At 39.4% G+C, this 19299-nt stretch overlaps 5 protein-coding genes and 1 non-coding gene across 11 annotated transcripts; 3 read left to right on the forward strand and 3 right to left on the reverse strand.

The window, feature by feature from the left end:
- Positions 1 to 401: 401 nt before the first annotated feature.
- LOC108820996 (O-fucosyltransferase 31) lies at positions 402 to 3048 on the reverse strand. 2 transcript variants are annotated; one of them, XM_018594044.2, is made up of 8 exons: positions 2593 to 3048; positions 2429 to 2491; positions 2235 to 2316; positions 2076 to 2146; positions 1891 to 1979; positions 1608 to 1811; positions 1249 to 1519; positions 402 to 1169 (listed from the first exon to the last, which is right to left on the reverse strand). In XM_018594044.2, the coding sequence occupies exons 1-8, from the start codon at positions 2728 to 2730 to the stop codon at positions 531 to 533; spliced, it is 1557 nt and encodes a 518-aa protein (XP_018449546.2). In that variant the 5' UTR covers positions 2731 to 3048; the 3' UTR covers positions 402 to 530. The 2 variants fall into 2 exon arrangements, with proteins under 2 accessions (XP_018449546.2, XP_018449552.2); XM_018594050.2 differs by having other exon boundaries at positions 2449 to 2491; positions 2593 to 2732.
- A 249-nt stretch (positions 3049 to 3297) lies between these two features.
- On the reverse strand, positions 3298 to 6697 carry LOC108823877 (MADS-box protein AGL24). Of its 4 annotated transcripts, none has more exons than XM_018597183.2 (9): positions 6502 to 6697; positions 6067 to 6274; positions 5140 to 5221; positions 4874 to 4938; positions 4200 to 4299; positions 4043 to 4084; positions 3913 to 3954; positions 3694 to 3830; positions 3298 to 3591 (listed from the first exon to the last, which is right to left on the reverse strand). In XM_018597183.2, the coding sequence occupies exons 2-9, from the start codon at positions 6246 to 6248 to the stop codon at positions 3573 to 3575; spliced, it is 669 nt and encodes a 222-aa protein (XP_018452685.1). In that variant the 5' UTR covers positions 6249 to 6274; positions 6502 to 6697; the 3' UTR covers positions 3298 to 3572. The 4 variants fall into 4 exon arrangements, with proteins under 4 accessions (XP_018452685.1, XP_018452676.1, XP_018452695.1 ...); XM_018597174.2 differs by having other exon boundaries at positions 6067 to 6281; positions 6502 to 6696; XM_018597193.2 differs by having other exon boundaries at positions 6067 to 6286; positions 6502 to 6696.
- Positions 6698 to 7746: 1049 nt separating this feature from the next.
- LOC108842297 (AP-4 complex subunit mu) lies at positions 7747 to 10793 on the forward strand. Of its 2 annotated transcripts, none has more exons than XM_018615162.2 (13): positions 7747 to 7943; positions 8201 to 8295; positions 8439 to 8642; positions 8736 to 8852; positions 8922 to 9050; positions 9158 to 9284; positions 9464 to 9564; positions 9635 to 9739; positions 9845 to 9939; positions 10056 to 10143; positions 10228 to 10288; positions 10369 to 10442; positions 10528 to 10793. In XM_018615162.2, the coding sequence occupies exons 1-13, from the start codon at positions 7883 to 7885 to the stop codon at positions 10627 to 10629; spliced, it is 1359 nt and encodes a 452-aa protein (XP_018470664.1). In that variant the 5' UTR covers positions 7747 to 7882; the 3' UTR covers positions 10630 to 10793. The 2 variants fall into 2 exon arrangements, with proteins under 2 accessions (XP_018470664.1, XP_018470665.1); XM_018615163.2 differs by having other exon boundaries at positions 10531 to 10793.
- A 54-nt stretch (positions 10794 to 10847) lies between these two features.
- LOC108842295 (ubiquitin carboxyl-terminal hydrolase 16) lies at positions 10848 to 15928 on the reverse strand. The gene is made up of 11 exons (XM_018615161.2): positions 15255 to 15928; positions 13876 to 15181; positions 13683 to 13768; positions 13524 to 13609; positions 13246 to 13408; positions 13023 to 13146; positions 12764 to 12921; positions 12358 to 12442; positions 12049 to 12261; positions 11714 to 11775; positions 10848 to 11627 (listed from the first exon to the last, which is right to left on the reverse strand). Exons 1-11 carry the CDS (start codon positions 15542 to 15544, stop codon positions 11126 to 11128), a joined length of 3075 nt encoding a protein of 1024 aa, XP_018470663.1. The 5' UTR covers positions 15545 to 15928; the 3' UTR covers positions 10848 to 11125.
- Positions 15929 to 17653: 1725 nt separating this feature from the next.
- Positions 17654 to 17735, forward strand: TRNAS-GCU (transfer RNA serine (anticodon GCU)). The gene has a single exon. It is a non-coding gene; the product is annotated as a tRNA-Ser (tRNA).
- A 193-nt stretch (positions 17736 to 17928) lies between these two features.
- On the forward strand, positions 17929 to 19255 carry LOC108842850 (mitochondrial uncoupling protein 4). Its single transcript, XM_018615890.2, has one exon. It carries the CDS (start codon positions 18152 to 18154, stop codon positions 19103 to 19105), a length of 954 nt encoding a protein of 317 aa, XP_018471392.1. The 5' UTR covers positions 17929 to 18151; the 3' UTR covers positions 19106 to 19255.
- Positions 19256 to 19299: the final 44 nt, after the last annotated feature.

The raw sequence follows: 19299 nt of genomic DNA on the forward strand, positions 1-19299 counted from the left end.
TCAAAGAAAGTAAAATCCAAAAAAGACTTTTATTCACATCGATTCGATATTTATGATTTGAAAAGAGATATTTTTCCATAAAAGGACCATCTTTGTTATAAAGTTGAATGTGTATAATAACATCGGTTTAAGTGACGGCAAATCGATCTTAGGCCAAACAATTTTTTAGAATCTATTTTATACAATTCAAATCTATTTACACCATTTTTAAATCAGTTTAATTGTTTTAATTGGTTAAAATCAGCATAAACGAAATAGTTTAAATCTGTTAAACTAAATAATAACGTTAGTATAAATTTATATATTTATCTAATTTTTTGTTTTGTTTTATATGTTTAATTGTGATAATTCATCGAAAATTTTTTATAATAAACTCAAAAATTAAATATTAATATAAAATATGTAACAATAGACAATAATTTAGACTTAAACAATTTGCTTAGTTGCTAGTATTCTACAAAGCCTTAGTTACCGTAAGATTTCCTGAAGATTGATAAAGATTGTATGCAACAGAAAAAAAAAATAACAGCTTAAGCTGCTTTGCACATACAATCAGGAGCTGGATAAGTGTAAATAGACTGTTTCTGCTTCCGTAGACGAAGCTGACCTTGCCTGTTCTTGTGCCCATTCACAACACCTCCTTCAAACTCAGACCACCCTAAGCTCTTGTTCACCAAAACCTGTCCCAACAGTATCATGTTTGGGTTTATGGTCTTCAAGTTCAAGTAAGCTCTATGCGCAAGCAATGCATTGTGCATATTCCCTGGAGATGCAGAGATGAAGATATCACTCTTCATGCTCACGTAGTAATCCACCGCAGCCATCAGTGAAGCTTTCCCTTCTACCTCAGCTAGTTCCTCCGCAGAGGCTAGGCTCTTCTTGTTTTCAAGCACCGGGAAGAGTTTACGCAGGGTTGAGATTCTTGCTTCTCCTCCGTAGACCTGGTGTGAAGCTAGGTAGAGACGGGTGTTGTTAGTGAAACCCAACGCTGAAAGCAGTAGACCAATCTCTTCGGGTGTCAACGGACAACGCCCTTTGTTTCTTAGCTCTTCGTCTGTGAACTGTGAGTTTAAGACCCTTCCTTGCCATATCACTTGGCGGTATTTCGCCAGCGCTAGTCTTTCCGCCTTGCCACCTCCAAAGTCACATCCTGAATGCGCTGCCATATCCTGTGAAAGAAAAAGATAAAAGCTATGTCACAACCAGAAGTTACTATCAAGAAAACGGTGGCACGTTGATCAAACTGACTTTATCGAAACGAAGATGAAGCACGACGAACTTCCCAGCTCCGGATTTTGCAATGGTGTTTACTCTCTCTGTTGGATCCATAGCTCCTGATGTTTCAGAGCTGGAAGGAGGATTTCTGAGTCGATGCACAAGAGCATCCCCTAGCTCACGAATGCGAGGAACAAAGTCTAATGCTTCAAAGTTCACTTTACAGCGTAACCGCTGTATACTTTCAGGAACATTGTCAAACCCCAAACGGTGAGAGAACGGGGCAACAGCAGCAATGCCATAGCTGCAGAAAAGAGTACACATGATTCATACTAGTCACAATGCAGTGATTCAGGTGAAAAGATTCAGTTGAGTTAAGAAGCCATACAAACCTCTGGATAACAGGCAATACATTCTCCACATACCACTCTGCCGAGGCGTGAGTAGGCGCAGTCTTAATCCTAGTAGCTCGAATACCTGTGGCGTAGTAATCACGCGTGCTCCAAGCGTATTGTGGAGGAAGCTCTCTAACAATCCGAACCTCGTCTTTAAGGACACTTGTAAAGTGATCCACATCGAATATATCTGCGAACGAACTGCAAAGAAATTGTCACAGCACGAATCACTTAGGAACCAGCAACTTAAGTTGATTTTTTTAACAAAAAGAAGAGATACCTTGAATCTTGCCAAACAGGATTAACTTCAAGGCGTGGAATCACAAGCGTGACGTTCATTATCTTAGCAACAGCAACCGCATCGCATATCTGATGCAGTAAACAAATCGAAAGAGAAGTCTATATAAGTGAGTGAGAGAGTAGATATAATCTCTTTGTATCATAGTACCAAAGGAGATTACTCACGCCCATTCTTTGTTGATTAAGTCCACCGTCAAGGAACACCTGAAGAAACCCTTGAGACTTGTCAGGCAATGCTGTAAAAAGAGTGACAAATCCATCAAATACAAAGTTTTTAATTTATAATCTAGCTTTTAGGGTAACATCAACAAGAAGAAAGCTTACGAGATCCTGTAAAAGATTGAGTGCAAGGCTTCCAAGATTGATCTGGCAAGGGAGACCATAACTCCACCTGTTGTCTGATCGACTACACACACATTGGTTGTTCAAGGGAGAGAGGTTCAGCCAAAAGGGAACAAAGCAAAGACAAACCTTTGATTTAATAATAAAAACAAAACTTTGAGAGCAAAGCCACTAACAATGTGACGATGAAGAGCACCTTCGAGTAAGCGCAAATGTCTTGGCCTTGGAGCATTCCATTCCTGCCCAAAAAAGGCAATTCCAAAGTCTCTTAATTTATGAAATCGAAGACACGTTAAAAAAAAAAAAGATACTTGATTGAATCGTCGGAGAGAAGACTGACGGAGAAGAGAGAAGGAGAGGCGCGACCAAGAGGGTGGAAGAGATTGGGAGATAAGATCGGGAAGAGGAGGACGAGAAGGCCAGCGAGAGCTATCCTCTGCGACTGGCTAAGGCTCTGCAGTGGCTGAAGTTGCTTCATTTTGTGAGAATCGAAATCAGCAACAGAGAACGAACGGTGATGGTGGCAGCAGTTATGTCGGAAACTCTTCAGCTACGATCTAATAAAGGACCGAACTTTTCAGTGTGTCTTGTCTTCTTCATCCAGAGAGCTTACTTTACGATCCGAAAGTTCGGGGAGAGGTGGTGATAATAATACTACTGGAGAAAAAAATTTCTACGAAGAGCGAGCGATTCAATTCTCAGGACATTGAAGACAGAGTTGATATACTTGTAGGCGGAGGTAGACACGGCAAGTGTTCGATCTCTGTAGTTGAGTCTCTTCCGGAAGAACAAAAAAAAAAGGACACTAAAATACAATTCCAAAGCAAAAAAAAAAAAGAAGTTGAATAAATAAATCGAAATTACTCAATTAGGGACCCACCCACATAGGAGACTATTTTATCTCGTGTGCCCGAATTAGCATGGGCATTAGATTAAGAAAAAAAAAAAACTCATTCCTAGAAGCAGATCATGAAATGTAAAACATCGAACTAGGGAACACACTAACAAGACATGTTGGTTGATGAATTACTAATCGAGCAAAATAGATGGGTGTTAAAATCAATTAAAGAGAATAGCAGCAGGTCCATTGATTTTTCTTTGTTGCAAAATAGTTTTAGAAAACAAAGAGAAACAATAACACGATGTGAGAAGCTTATTGCTCACAGTCTCCACAAAACGCAATGATAATTCGAGCTTCCGGCCATTTCAATTGTTTTCAACATTTATTAAATAAGGAAAGACAGTGACAAAAGGGAGACATGAATCAGTTTGTTTCATTCTCATCAATGTCAACTCTGTTGCACCCTTCTTTCTCCAATTTCATTCCCAGGAGGGAAGCCTAACAAAATAAAAGAAACCAACATAATAAGTATAACATCCACATATTCCACTTCCACACGCTGAATATATATATCTTCACTGGATTAGTTAGTTATATTACCCAAGCTTAAGGGAAGTATCTGAGAAGTCATCTTCAAGAGGAGCTCCACTGTCATAGCTTGACACATTTGTTGTCGCCGACTCTGTCTCCACAGCCTCCTTTAACGCCATCGTTTTAGCCATCTCCAACGTCACTAGCTAATATTTGTATTAGTATGATGATTCAGAATACCAGTACTATGAATAAGGAATGAATTCTATATTGGGTATATAGCCATACTTGCTCCCTCAGTCTCCTATTCTCATCCACCAGCTCCGATCCCTGCATGTGTTAACCACTTATTAATATACATACTTACATATAGACTTAATCATAATGTCATCCTTGACACGTATTTTTATGTTCTAACCCGTTTCTCAAGTGAAGATATCTGGCTCATCACACATTCGCCCTGGTTAACAACAACATCAACAATGTCACACTCTTATATATTTTAGACAGCTTGTTGCTACTATATGTCACGTTACAAAAATGGACTTGTTATTAGTCTATGTTTAGTAATAAACCTTCTTTTCAGACACACGGCTGAGTCCGGATTCAAGCGATTTCTCCAGCCGCTGCAACTCTTCTAAGTTCAATCCTTCAAGATCATCTCCTCTCAATTGTCTAGTATTACATTAGAGTACCGCACCAAAATCGCTTTTATATATACATTTTCAACTTTATAACGAAGCTTTTAAACCCACATTGCATACATGAATACGCATACGATACTAATAATCTCTAGCTATACATTGAAAAAAATCTCACATAGAATAAGAAGAAACGTAGCTTTGAAGATTTGTATTGAACTCACTCAATACCAAGAAACGTAGCTTTGAAAAAAAATCGCCTCGACTAGTAAGGTACGTAGCTTTGAAGATTTGTATTGAACTCACTCAATACCAGCTATGTAAACTAATACTAGATGTTATAGCGATAAAAAGTTCGGGGTGAGAATTATGGGTCATATTTGAAAACTACTAAACTCTTGTAAGCTTTAGAAATAGTTTTTACAACCTGATAATTAAGACATCGAAGAACCTACCCATGAAATAAAATAACTTTGTTTTCTTAGATGAATAGATTGTATAAGCAACATTCATAGATATTCGTCTTCAGAACATAAAAACCACACATGAAATAATTTATCTCTTTCAGTTATATGAAAGATTTGTTTAGCATATAGATGAAGCCATACCTTAGCTGCTTGGTTTTGTCTTCCACTTCCTTACTTAGTCGGGAGAGGTTACAATTCTCTAGCTGCTAGATGCAAAGTCAAGATTTTCAGGTTCTATTACTGATATGTAGAACCAAGTAATAAGATTCTTCAAGACTAATGATGCTGATTATGCCATGTCACTTGATGTCTCTATATGTGGACTTACAACAAACAATTAAAAACTCGCATAATATAGAGATAAGAGAAACAAACCAATAGAAGAGAGTGAGTGATAATGAGAACACCTGGTGATATGGAGAAGGTGGACCCATCATTTTGTTGATGTTACTTGCATGAAGATTATACCTTCCCAATATGTCTCTCATACTACACGTATCAACAAACAATACATCCTTCAGAAGAAGCTTTCCTTCGTCCATATATGCAATTTATTAAATTAATTATCTAAAGTTTTAGGTACTATAAAGAAGAAGAAATCAAAAGTAGACATCAAGTCAAAAAAATGTGCAGATGATATTTTTATTAGATGGCTCCACTACAGTTATGGTAATATATGCTTATCACAATAAATAAACGAGTGGTTAAGACTTAATCCCCAATCAAACCCAAAGTGACTGTCAAAGACTTTTGTAATACATGAAATAAAGTAAGAGAAAGAGAAAAAGAAGATCATTCCAATTGTGGTAAGTACCATGTATCTATATTTACACATGCTTGCATAAATTAGCACAATTACAAAAAAGAAATATTATACTCTCTCTCTTTTAGATTATAGAAAAGTTATCATTTGTCTGAATAAATATGGTTTACAAAAAGTAAATAATCTATCCTATACTTATGTAGTTATGTTTCATTATGTCATATTAACGGTAATTACAAGATGAGTAAGGTAAGTAAACATAATTCTTATATTCTTACTAGAGAAAAGGGATAAGAGCAAGTACAATCATGTTAGGTCGTCAGAATCTTTAATTCTCCTGCTTCAATATTTATCATCAAATTACGCCGTGACACGGAGCTAATTCCGTACATGATTTCTCCGAGCCCAAGAAATAAATTATTTCAAAAAGTAAAAAAAATATAACTAAAAATCTCATATATTTACATATCTTAACATAATGATCATTTTTCCAACCATGTTTTCTATATATAACACAAGCAAAGACTGAAAAAGAAAATGATAGAAATTTTACAAAAATGATTACACATACCTTGAGCTAGAGAACTCGAAGAGCTTTCCAGTGGCAGAGAAGATGATGAGAGCAACATCAGCATCGCAAAGAATCGAAAGTTCACCGGCTTTCTTGATGATTCCCCTTCTTCTCTTAGAGAAAGTAACTTGTCTCGCTGTTAGGTTATCTATCTTCTTAATTCTTATCTTCTCTCTCGCCATTGTACCTGATCTCCTTCGCTACTGATCTTGAATCTTTCCTACCCATAACAACATTTAGACCAAGAACAAAGAAATAAAACGAAGCGGACTATTAGCTAAAGAGGGTTTAAATAATATTCTCAAGAAACCCTAGATGGATAGAAGAGAGAGAAAGATCAGATCCAGAAATTACTCAGAGAAAAGAAATAACAAGACTAGATGAATGCATCCAGGGATCTGCTTACGGAAAAAGAAACAGATTCATAACTGTTACCTTTCTTTGAGTGAGAGGATCTTGAATTAGGTTTTGGCGTTTTGCAACCCAGCACACACTTTCTTAATTCTTGAAGATAAAAAGTTTTTTTTTTCTTTCTTTTGTTAATATTCTTTTGATTCCCTAAATTTATGGGTGTGAGAAGTGAGATAAAGAGAGAGATGGCGACTGTGTGTTGTGTGTTCAAGATTGGAAAGATGAGTCTGCTTTTTTTAGCTAAACAGTGGTTCACTTATTAATGGACCATACGATTGGAAAGATGAGTCTGCTTTTTTTAGCTAAACAGTGGTTCACTTATTAATGGACCATACGTTTTGCTTTCCATCAGTTTCCTAGATTAAAAATCATTAAAATATCTAACACACGTAAACTTACTTGGTGTTCTGTCTCATAGAGCTGGCGGGTAAGAGACTGCTCCGGTGCTCCCAGTTGTGATTTTAATAACGACCGAAATTTTAAGCCAAACTTAACTGAGTGGCTTTTCGCTGTGTGTTGTCATCTAAAATGGTCTCGATCCTTATCGTATTTTATAGCTCATGGTTCTTTTCACTCGATGAGTATATTAATCTGTAATTCGTTATTAGTAGACTATATACTACAGTATATATCTACCTTTTGGTTATATTTTTTCATAAATGATTTCTATTAAATATTCCATCCAATTTTTCTATTGTTCATCCATACCAGATGCGACACCTGATAAGATCTATCGTATCCACCATCATTAATTGTCATTTCTGTATACGTCAGCCATTTATAACATTATTAAGTTTTAACCCTAACTAAAGTTGATCTCCTGTTAGACTAGAATAATATGGTGGACAATTAGTCAAGTCTTCTGTTTTCTTGTACTACTGAAAAATAAAAGTAAAGCTGAAAAATATGTGGGCAATCGCTATGGGATATTCGTGATTTCGTTGGCACAAAATCAGTCGTCGGTAGCAAAAGGTAATGGAAGGTGATGTTGCTGGTTATAAATACTCGAATATTTGTGAAGTTGTTGTTAGAAATACTATACGAATAAATATTTGAGTTAATTTATGTAATAAATATTTGAGTTAATTTGATTTGATACATTTAATATTACTTAGAAATTCAACATTTTATCTTGCCATGCTTTAAAATTCCAAAGAAAAAAAAAGAGAAAGGATCTGGGCCATATTAATGTCCTAAAACGGGCCCATCAGTGAACAAACGGATCCATAATCTCAAAAAGACCCCATAACAAGGAGAAGCTTTACGATAACGACGGCAGTTGGTTAATAAAAAAAACGTGAACCACCAGACCAGACACACAGCCAGACACAAGACCGATCGGCGATCAGCTGTCTGAAACCAAATCCACCGGCGAGAAATCGGAAATCATCCGCTAAGTAAAAAGATGATGATCTCTCAGTTCTTCGTCTTATCTCAGCGTGGAGATAACATCGTCTTCCGCGACTGTAACCTCTCTAATTCTCTCTCTCGCTCTCTATCTCCGGATCTTAATTGTTACTGTTTCGTGTGAAGTGTTCCCTTGAAGCTGCTCTAAGCTCGTTGATCTGTTTGATCTACCAGCATTTCTTATCTTATCACCTATACGTTTACCCGAATTTACAATTCAGATTATACGATTCTATATAAACTGTATCCGATCAGATCTTGTGGAATCCACTAGAATTTTTTTTTTGAAGATGTGTAACTTTCTATTGCTATATAGATCGAACTGAGGTACCAAAAGGAAGTACAGAGACATTCTTCCGTAAAGTCAAGTTCTGGAAGGAGGATGGTAATGCCGAGGCACCACCTATCTTTGTAGGTACCCTCGTACTCATTAGAGATTATCAATTATTCAAATGTGACAAAACTATAATCTGTTTAATGATTCATTCTTTCTGTTTGGTTCTGAGCTCTAATGGTTTTATCTGAACTCTTTTTTTTGTGTTGTGTTTTTATAGAATGTAGATGGTGTGAACTACTTCCATGTCAAGGTTGTTGGTCTATATTTTGTTGCGACAACGAGGGTTAATGTTTCGCCGTCTCTTGTCTTGGAGCTTCTACAAAGGATCGCTCGGGTTATCAAGGATTACCTCGGTGTTTTGAACGAAGATTCATTCAGGAAAAATTTTGTGCTCGTGTATGAGTTGCTTGATGAAGTTATTGTAAGTCATGTCCACATTCGTTTTATCTTCATTTAGCAATTATGTTAGTAGCGAAATTTGCAAAAATATGACCATATGCTCTTTTTTTATTAGGATTTTGGCTACGTGCAAACTACATCAACGGAGGTTTTGAAATCCTATGTATTCAACGAGCCAATTTTGATTGCTCCTGCACGCCTTCAACCTATCGATCCTGCTGCCATCTTCAATGTAAGATTGATTTTATTTTTCCTCCTTATTGTAGATGTGACTCTGACGCCTTGAGTTAATGTTATGCAGCAAGGAGCCAAAAGGATGCCTGGAACAGCAGTTACAAAGTCGGTTGTAGCTAATGATCCTAGTGGTCGGAGAAGAGAGGAAATTTTTGTGGACATCATTGAGAAAATCAGTGTCACTTTTAGTTCAAGCGTGAGTAATTAACTTTCTGTCCAGTACGGAAGTCTTGGCAAGGCTCTATGCATTTTGTCCTAATATATGCAGTTGCATCTTTATGTTATTTTCCAATTTTTGAACAGGGTTATATACTGACTTCTGAGATTGATGGCACCATTCAAATGAAGAGTTATCTTTCTGGTAATCCAGAAATTCGTATAGCTCTTAATGAAGACCTAAACATAGGAAGAGGAGGGAGATCAGTATATGGTATTTGCTTGTTTCACCCCTTTTAAATCAAATATTACATTTGGAAGTTGAGAATGCTTAAAATGTGAACTAAGCTGCATGATTCCACCTATAAGCTTCCTTCATATCCGATTCTTTAATATATAGCTACCACCTTAGACTATATGCAATTGAAGTATAACTTGATTCTTTTGTTGCAGACTATAGGAGTTCTTCAGGTTCAGGGGTGATACTTGATGATTGTAACTTTCATGAGTCTGTTCGTCTTGATAGCTTCGATTCGGATAGGACTTTGTCCCTGGTGAGTTTCAGTAAAATTACCACATGTCACAACTTGTTGTTTTGCTCTTTAACTTGGGTTTCCTTTTCAGGTTCCACCAGATGGTGAATTTCCTGTTATGAATTACCGTATGACCCAGGAGTTCAAGCCTCCTTTTCATGTTAATACCTTGATTGAAGAGGCCGGACGCCTCAAGGTACAATCACATCTATCTTTTGAACTATATAAGTGTTTCAATTGGTATATATAATTTGCTTTCTCAGTGCTTAATTCACATATCTCTCTGCTTGTTTAAAATTAGGCTGAAGTGATTATTAAAATACGCGCTGAGTTCCCTTCAGACATAATTGCAAACACGATTGCGGTCCAGATGCCTTTACCAAATTACACTTCCAGGTAAATAACTTTTTGGTTGGTACGTTAAAATGCGTTTTTCGTTCATAAATGTAAGTCATGGTAAAATTTTGAATCAAACAAGAGATGGATTCAACGGGTCATGTTTGTTGTGACAGGGCTAGTTTTGAGTTAGAACCCGGTGCAACTGGACAGAAGACAGATTTCAAGGAAACCAGCAAAATGCTTGAATGGAGTTTGAAAAAGGCAAGTGTTGTTGAATCTTTTGCTAGTTTTAGGTATATAGAAATATAGTATTGGTGACTCCATAAGCTAACTGTGGTGTTCCAGATTGTTGGTGGAGCTGAGCATACACTGCGTGCAAAGCTGACATTTTCACAGGAGTTTCATGGTGACCCATCCTCTTATAAGTTTTCCTTATTTGTCCTCTCAGATAAAGCACCACTGGTAACATTTTTGATTTCTTTTTAGGTAATCTCACAAAGGAAGCAGGGCCGGTTAGCATGACCTTCACCATACCGATGTACAATGTTTCTAAACTCCAGGTGAGTAAACTACAAATGGTCACCCTTCTTGTATTTCCATTAACCGTACCGTCCTCTCGACTTGTTTGTAATTGATTGTGTAAAGCAGGTCAAGTACTTGCAGATAGCAAAGAAATCAAGTAGTTACAATCCATATCGTTGGGTGAGATATGTGACACAGGCCAATTCGTACGTGGCTCGGATATGACCTACTTTCGGATAATGTTTGTTCATTTTCAGATCATACTTGTTCTTAAATTCTAAGAGGATCCTTCACAGTACGTGCTGAATGTTTGTTGTCTCTGCTATTTGGATTTTCTTGGTTTGTTCTCTACGCTGGAAACATGAGTCTGAATGAAACATATTCCAATTTATGGAAATTGCAACGAAATAAAAGCATACACCTTAATAGTAATTTAATACACCTTTGTGTAGACGATTAGATTAGCTTTATTTCTTAATATAAAAATCAAAGACACCTTATTAACAAACGTAAATTCCGTTCCGTTACAGCACAATTTCATGGGACAAGTCTCTCTTCCCCACTATACACTACTATATATACCACTTCTCAGTTACAACATTTCACCAAGCCTAAAAGGTTTGTTAATAAAACCAACCCCTTCTACCTGTGTAAATCTACTTTGTTCTCTACTATTTTAACTTAGCTGAGCCAGTCGACAAAAAAAAAACCATCGTTTCACTTACTTTTCTCCTCCCACTGGCAAGTGACGATGTCTGGAGGCACGGCAAGTTTCTGGAGAATTAAGACTTGAGTCACGTAGCCGCGAATGCCTTGTGAAGGGAGGAGAAGGCGAGGAAGAGGATGATGATGTTGGAGAGGGAGTCTCAGACTGTCCGGGAGCCCGTCCTTGATGATCACCAAAAATGAAGTCAGCGAAGTCGTCCATGCTTGTACTGTCTGTGCTGCAAGAGCATTCATCTGAGTTGCTGTCAAAGAGAGAAGAACTGTCACTCGACGAGTCCTCTTCTAAAATTCTCTGCAGCCTCTGGAAGCTGGAATAAAATGATTGTATATTGCCAGATCGGTCACCACCGGGAGTGTTGGAAGAACACACAGGATTTGCGGTAGACACAGACCGTGACACACTAGTCTTAGGTACCAGCGGTGGCACACTGCGTTTTTTATTGGTGGATGCTTCTGTTTTATTACATACTACTAATTTTGGAGGAATTGGAGAACACCTGTAGTCAGTTCATTTATAGCATAAATAACCAGATCGAGCATAATCCACAATTGTAAAAGAGTATGCATTGTAGTATGTATTAACCTTGCGTAGAACAGCATATAAGCTCCCTTTGTCAAGACCCTTTCAACATCAGAAGTTACCACCTGAAAATAATCAATATGCACAACAAAAGAATTAGACATCGAAACTTCCACAAATGATTACGAGAAGAGACCAGAAAATGAGTTGGAAGCCAACGGTTTTTCTCTCCACAAAATGAAAATTGTAGCAGACTACAATTTTGTAATTGTAGCAGACTACAATTTTGTAAGTAGGAAATTCCTAGTGACTTCCAACTTTTTTTAAAAAAAAATGTAACTTGTTTGTAAACTAATTGGCAAACAGCTTTTGCATTGTTAAATATATGAGCAACTTACCGTGTTATCATCAGCCTTGTACCACTTGTTTTGACTGTTTCTAACATAGCAGACATAGTGGCCAGAAAATGCTGCATTCATTATATCCAAGTGAACAATCACTCCATAGAGTTTGTAGTCATGTGATTTTTCACTTCCACCGCTGACATATGGAGCCAAATCCAGCGATTCTGGAAACCTAACCAACTTATTGATCTTCCCAAATTTCCCTGACTGCAAAAATTAAGTGTCCCGAAATTTTTAGCTAACAAGAGAACACAGATGGAGTCGACAGAAACAAACTGTGTATCCACTGAAGAGAGAAGTTACCTGGAATCGTTTTAGTGCAATCGTAAGCACATTCGGAGGCTCTGTAATTTTCAGTTTCTTTTTGGCTCTCTCGTAGGATTTACACCTGCTCACCGGAGAAAAAGTTGGCACTCGTCAACCATCGATTGTAAACCTCATTGCCAGAATCGAATGAGAGGTTTCAGTTGATTGGCTAGAACTAAGCAAATAAAGACAATGACAGTACTCTATATAGTTGGCTTGGTAGGCCCCATGGAACTTTATTTCAGTTCACCATGGAGTCTATGTCTTGCAACTAAATTAGATGAAAGGCTATATAAATAGCTCATGTAAGACTCTTATCATCCATAAAACAATGAAAAGAGAATTGGAAGTATCGAACGACCACAGTAGCTTTTAAACACGTGGAAAGAAAATGCTGACCAACCTGCCACATTTGTATTTGTTTTCTCCATCCAATATTTCAGTCCTTGTAAATCGACGCAAAGCATCCTCCAAGGTGCTAATATCCCCATCAATCTCAACCGTTAGATCCATCATTTTCTCACGCCGCTCAGATTTTTCTTGACAGTTCATGCATTTAATCTGGCAGACATCATAATTGTCTCAAACGATCAGCATTACTACTCCCTCCAAAACAACGTACTGAGTATTGAGTCATATATAAATATTATAGGTAAGAATACCTTTGAACGGAGGTATCCGCCGAAAGTCAAACCAATTAGAGTTGTATCTTCTAGTTTCCTAGTCTTTGGCATATCGTATTCAGACGCCTTGATACACACTGACTGCATTGTATCGACAACAAACCTGCAAAAGGGAAAGGAAAATGAAATCAAAACAAGACTGTTCCAGTTGCAATATACATATATGCATCAGCGTTTGTTCGATTGCAGAATGTTAGTTCACCTAAGGAATTCATGTGCATCTTCTTGCTTGCCATTCCCAAGAGAGATTCCGATATTATGCAGCTGTGACAGCAACCCATTGGGAGACAGTGGAGACTTTCCTTCTGTTGCCTTTAAGACCAGATTCTCAAACCCACAGGTGAAGCATTGTTCTTTGTTTGGACCTAATAGTTAAAATGACCTATTTAGTGGTTGATAACAATGATAACAAAACATAGCATCCCAGAACAACTACCACATATTACACAAGAAAGAAAAAAAGAGAGTCCAGAGACGCACATGCTCTAGAATGATGTTGCTGGAGAAAGTATGTGGTCAAAGGAGGAGTGAACATCAGGCATTGAAAGACAACATTAGCAAAACAGCTGAAAAAAGGAGAATTTTCTTAGTGCTTTTCTTCAGAAAGTATAATTCCTAAGATAAAGTAATTGGGGTTACTTATTGCCGGAATTGATGAGGCCACAAGGCTGGAGCTCAGTTTTAATGGTATACATCTTTAAAAATAATTCATATGAAAAGAGCCCCTGCATGTCACAAACAAATTGATAAGAATAAAATAGCTGAGCTTATTTGTTGATGTAGGTAATGAGTGTTGAAAAATGATGATAGCATGCTAGAACCCAGTGATTACCTTATGACCATGTCTTCCTTCCATCTCATTCTCAGCTAATGACTTCGGTTTAGTCCACTGGTCTACAACTTTCAGTACTGATGCCTTCAAACCATTTTTCCCATTTAGAGAAGTTATACGGTGATCGGCAACACCATTTTGTTTCTGATGGTCAAGAACTGTTCCAGATTTTGCACCTACAGCAGATTGTTTCGCAACATCAGGACTCTCCCTCGCCTTCGAGGCCTTGGATGCCAAAAGTTGGACTTCCGCAACCTTCAGAGGGGCCAACACTACGCCACTTCCAGTACTGGTGCTCTTTGACTTACGAAGGGTCACAGTGGACAAACCAGTAGGATTCAAAGGGCGTGGCGCCTTGATAGAAGACGAACTTGTTAGTGAAATTTCAGCCTCATCAGATCTTTTAGCATTTCTTTCTTTTCTATTCAATTCATCATAAAAATTTGGAGTCCCTGATGCAGCCCTGTGAGTTTCTTCTGAAATGAATTTTCTAAGCTCAGAGAATTTTGCAGCTGAGGTGTCTCTAGAAGGGCCAAAGGATACATGCAGAGAGGATTTACCAGGTTCACCAGATTTAGAACTTTCACTTACACATTCTGCTGATGCAAGAGCCGTACCCCAAAAATCAGACGACTTCAGAAGAGACGGGTCAGCTGATTTTGGTTGAGCTGATCCTGGATGTCTATCCGGAACTAATGAGGGTAAGCTACTTGATTGTCTCTGGTTCTGCCCAGCATCACCCCCAGGCTTAACAAGATTCAGTTTAGGCAAGTTAGCGAGGTTATCTACGGACTCAACCAAATGCACAAATTTAGGAGACAGCGGCTTGGATGGAACATCGTCGATAATGCTGAAACATGTCTCCTCTGACGCTACAGAAACATGAGCATCCAGCAAGGGCTGCTCCGATCTCTCGGAATCAGACGAACTAAGGCACTCACCAAGAGAAGTATCATCACTAGAGTCATTACGGGGTGAGGAGGAAAAGCTAGAGAAGGAGGATCCAGATGTTTCAGCAACAGAAACAGCTTCTTCCTTATCTATAACATCATCTCTGTTATCTACACTTTCTCCATTCACATCTTCAGAAGATCTGGAAGTACTAGAAAGTATCCCTTCCCTGATTGGTACAGTCTCTACTTCCGAATGCAGCAACAAAGTTTCATCAACAGTCAAACCTTCGTTTCCTTCTCCAAATTTCAAATCAGAGTCACTCTTCTCATCGTCCGTATTATATACGATGGACGCAGGCTGACACTCATCTTTGTGACCTTGCCGCCAGTGAATGATTTGACATTTCCCGGAACTGAACAGAAAAATAAATAAAAATTAGATGTGACGAACAAAACCGAGACAAACACTATATGTTATTTGCATACCAATAACGAACGGCTTTGCAACGAGAGCACCGAGTCAAGGCAGGAGAAAAGCAAACAGGGCAATAGAAGCTATTAGTAGTGACGGGGACAAAAGAGAACTCAACAGAGGCCTCTAGCTCTACCCTAGCAGCTTCCTCGGAAGCGTGAATAAGAAGTCTCCGGATCTCCTCCCTTCTTAGAGCCGCGAGCCTCCATTTGCGTCGAACAACAACGAAGCCGGTGAGAGGTAGAAGGAGGAGAGAGATCACAAGGACTAGACTAGTAAGCCCTAGATCCAAGACGAGGAGCATTTATCCTCCACCAGATGCACAAGCTATTAGATATGAGACTGGACTCCAAATCTGACCACCAACCATAGATCTCGCCGGCGTTTTGGCCGGAAAGGAGGTTACTTTGAGGATCAATAACGAAGATTTGGCATGCAGAGAGAGAGAGAGCTTAGAAATCGTCAGAGTTGGATTCGCTGGTGGGTAAGCTTCCAAAATGATGACGGACCCAAATCGAAGAACACACGAATAAACAAGAGCCCAAGTTGATTGTTTATGTTCTCTCTGGAAAATGTTAAAAATGTGGTCTTTGTAATTTAGGGTTTGGAAAAGAGGAAGATGAGAAGAGAGAGATTCTTCGGTACAAGGAGGAAGAAATTAGCAAGCATATTTACTTTTTTTTCCAAAACGAAGACGTTTCCTCAACCACGAATTTTCTTTTCTTTTCTGTACTTTTTTGCCTCGGTTGTTTTATTTTACTCTTCTTTCTTTTTGTCGTATACAAGGAAGTCTTTTTATTTAAAACCAATATTTTCTTTTTTTTTGTCATCTATGAATTATCATTCAACTTAAACGGAAGTACCATCATTACATGACAAAGGTCGGCAAGAGTCGCAACTCTTCCGAAGACCATGGCTGGCGATTTCACATATCGAACATCCCAGAGACCCAAATTAAAAACATAAAAGAAATCTTACTCTAGAGATTTAACACAAAGAGAAAATGACTTGAAATACTTAAAAGATCAAGGAACTCAAACCAAACTCCATAACAGCACCAGGTCGCTAATCATAACCAAGAACCTGAAGACGCACGAGTTGAACTCAGAAACAGAGACTTGAGAAGACCACAATCCATCAGGTCACAACCACAACCTCACAAGAAACAAATCGGCAGGAACGATCAAAAACCGAGGCGCAAACAGAGCCAATAACAACCACTACCGCGTCTGCACTAAGACCACAGGCAACCCAAGAGAGGAAAGGCACAAGGTCGAACCTTGAAACTCCAAGCGGGGAAAACGTCTAAAAGGATCAGCAGCTCTTGCACGCGGACCCTCGTGTACCCAAACTCAACCATCTACAAAGCAAGAGAGTGGTCACGTCCTCGCAAGAGAAGAGCCGAAGATCGAACCCATTGCTTCGTCTTGATACCTCACACCATAGAGAAGAAGCAAGTAGATGCCTACACAACAGATTACCATCCAAGAGACGAACCCAACAAAAGAGACCTTGACAAACACAGATTACCAATGGCTCACGAGAACGAGGAGAAGCAGGAGCACACCTGATCCAAAAGCTACGACCAAGAAGGAGGAGCGGTATAAAGACACCAAGTCCGGAACATATAGCCTCCCCATATCCTAACCCGTTGAGAAAGCACTTCATCCACCACTAACCTTCAAAGGAAGACAAGCCACATCCCAAACCACACAGGAACTAAAAAAGCATAACACAAACGGAATAAACACCAGATCTACAAAATACTAAGCAAAAGAAACAAACCCGACCGACGGTGGCGCTAACAGAGCCACCACGCGCCGGCCGGTGGAGATCGCAAAGTTGAACGGAGGAGAAGCTAGTTTATCGGACGAGAGGATAAGATGCTTTTTTAATCTGGTTCGTTCACAGGTAACAAGTTTGAAAAAAAAAAAAAACCAATATTTTCAGGTGGTCCTTTTTAATTTCGTATTTGAAAAGGTAAATTGTTCAACGATAATATGGCTTTTTGAATATATGGTATTCTATTCTCTTGGTTCCTTTCAGATCTGTGGAAGGGTAAAAACGATTTTAGAGCTCTTGAGATTATGGAGAAGTCGATTAGTAATAAACATGAAAGAGTAATGGAATGACGCCAAGTGCAACCTCAACCTCTCCATTCTTAAGTGGCAGCTAGGCTTAGCCCTGTGAAACAAAGTCGTTTATTTTTAACAATCAATCATGCTTCTTAGAATATAAATGCACACGTCTGTGAAATGCTAAAGGGATGGGGTCAATTTTTCAAATTTTTGGATTCTTTAGAGTTTGTTTTTCCCCCAAGTGGTGAGCCAAAAATACAAATTCAACAGATAGGGCATAGGTCAGCTTGTTACTTGGCATGCAATCATGTGATTTTGCTAAATTAAAATAACAAGTCGCTTTGGCCGAGTGGTTAAGGCGTGTGCCTGCTAAGTACATGGGGTTTCCCCGCGAGAGTTCGAATCTCTCAGGCGACGTAACTTTTTTTGTTAAACCTTTTCAGAAGGCCCAATTAATCTTGACTTAAAGCCCAGAAATAAACAATGGGCCGCCTCGCATACACACGTTTTTTTATTAACTTTGACTAGTTCTAAAACCGGCGAGTCTGACCTGACTTGAATCCTAACAGTATTTAGGGTTTTCCTTTAATGATTAGAACACTCTCAGCTCCTACTGCGAAGAAGCCGGAAACAGAAAAAAAAGCATTCGTCAACATTAAACAGCTCTGCTCTTACTCCACAAACAACAAAACCGTGTCATAAAACTCGCTATAAATACTTCATCTCTCAGTGCTCTTCTTCTTCAGACATCTCTCAGCTTCTCTCTTCTCCTTCGGCTTTTTAGTCTTAACACTTCAATAAATTTTTTTTAAAAACTCCAAATTTTTATAGCAATGGGAGTGAAAAGTTTCGTGGAAGGTGGGATAGCCTCTGTAGTCGCGGGTTGCTCCACTCACCCTCTCGATCTCATCAAGGTTCGCCTTCAGCTCCACGGCGAAGCTTCCACCGTCGCTCTCCTCCGTCCAGCTCTCGCTTTCCACAACTCTCCTCCAGCTTTCCTGGAGACGACGACGACTCAGTCAGTTCCTAGAGTAGGACCCATCTCCCTCGGAATCAACCTCGTCAAAACCGAAGGCGCCGCCGCGCTATTCTCCGGCGTCTCCGCCACGCTCCTCCGTCAGACTCTCTACTCCACCACCAGGATGGGTCTCTACGAGGTCCTCAAGGAGAAGTGGACCGATCCCGAGTCCGGTAAACTGAGTCTCACCCGTAAAATCGCCGCGGGGCTAGTCGGCGGCGGGATCGGAGCCGCCGTGGGAAACCCGGCCGACGTGGCGATGGTTCGTATGCAAGCCGACGGGAGGCTTCCCGTCTCGGAGCGCCGCGGCTACGCGGGAGTGGGAGACGCGATCAGGAGGATGGCGAGGCAGGAAGGAGTGGCGAGCCTGTGGCGAGGCTCGGCGCTGACGATCAACAGGGCGATGATAGTGACGGCGGCGCAGCTCGCGTCGTACGATCAGTTCAAGGAAGGGATGGTGGAGAGCGGGGTGATGAGGGACGGGCTGGGGACTCACGTGGTGGCGAGTTTCGCGGCGGGGATCGTGGCGGCTGTGGCGTCGAATCCGGTGGACGTGATAAAGACGAGGGTGATGAATATGAAGGTGGATGCGAGTGGTGGGGAGGCGAGGTATAAAGGCGCGTGGGATTGCGCGGTGAAGACGGTTAGAGCGGAAGGACCGATGGCTCTTTATAAAGGGTTTGTTCCTACGGTTTGTAGGCAAGGTCCTTTCACTGTTGTGCTCTTTGTTACCTTGGAGCAAGTCAAGAAGCTGCTTCGTGATTTTTGATATCATTTGTTTTATTGTCTGGAGATGATGATGATGATGACGAATACTAGTAGCATTGATAGGAATTTTTGTATTGATTTATTTCATTTTTCATTATATTTTCGTTCAATCATTGTTGTTAGATACAAATCAGTTTTTGTTTCTATACTATTGTGAATGTCTCTACCAAAATAACATATCAAACGCACAGTTAA

The sequence above is a fragment of the Raphanus sativus genome, chromosome 2 (assembly GCF_000801105.2).
Source record: "Raphanus sativus cultivar WK10039 chromosome 2, ASM80110v3, whole genome shotgun sequence".
NCBI classification, from domain to species: domain Eukaryota; kingdom Viridiplantae; phylum Streptophyta; class Magnoliopsida; order Brassicales; family Brassicaceae; genus Raphanus; species Raphanus sativus.

Bases quoted from the DNA above. Each gene is read 5' to 3' on its own strand.
- LOC108820996 (XM_018594044.2), bottom strand. From the start codon at position 2,730: ATGAAGCAACTTCAGCCACTGCAGAGCCTTAGCCAGTCGCAGAGGATA. The intron at 2,317-2,428 runs GTTAGTGGCTTT...ATGTGTGTGTAG, and splicing joins GTGCTCTTCATCGTCACATT to TCGATCAGACAACAGGTGGA. The intron at 1,170-1,248 runs GTCAGTTTGATC...TTTCTTTCACAG, and splicing joins TTCATCTTCGTTTCGATAAA to GATATGGCAGCGCATTCAGG.
- LOC108823877 (XM_018597183.2), bottom strand. From the start codon at position 6,248: ATGGCGAGAGAGAAGATAAGAATTAAGAAGATAGATAACCTAACAGCG. The intron at 4,300-4,873 runs GTATGGCTTCAT...ATGTAATACTAG, and splicing joins GACAAAACCAAGCAGCTAAG to ACAATTGAGAGGAGATGATC. The intron at 3,831-3,912 runs GTATGGCTATAT...TACAAATATTAG, and splicing joins ATAGGAGACTGAGGGAGCAA to CTAGTGACGTTGGAGATGGC.
- LOC108842297 (XM_018615162.2), top strand. From the start codon at position 7,883: ATGATGATCTCTCAGTTCTTCGTCTTATCTCAGCGTGGAGATAACATC. The intron at 9,285-9,463 runs GTATTTGCTTGT...CTTTTGTTGCAG, and splicing joins AGGAGGGAGATCAGTATATG to ACTATAGGAGTTCTTCAGGT. The intron at 10,144-10,227 runs GCAAGTGTTGTT...GTGGTGTTCCAG, and splicing joins TTGAATGGAGTTTGAAAAAG to ATTGTTGGTGGAGCTGAGCA.
- LOC108842295 (XM_018615161.2), bottom strand. From the start codon at position 15,544: ATGCTCCTCGTCTTGGATCTAGGGCTTACTAGTCTAGTCCTTGTGATC. The intron at 12,262-12,357 runs GTAACTTCTCTC...TAATTTTTGCAG, and splicing joins TTGCACTAAAACGATTCCAG to TCAGGGAAATTTGGGAAGAT. The intron at 11,628-11,713 runs GTTAATACATAC...AACTGACTACAG, and splicing joins TATATGCTGTTCTACGCAAG to GTGTTCTCCAATTCCTCCAA.
- LOC108842850 (XM_018615890.2), top strand. From the start codon at position 18,152: ATGGGAGTGAAAAGTTTCGTGGAAGGTGGGATAGCCTCTGTAGTCGCG.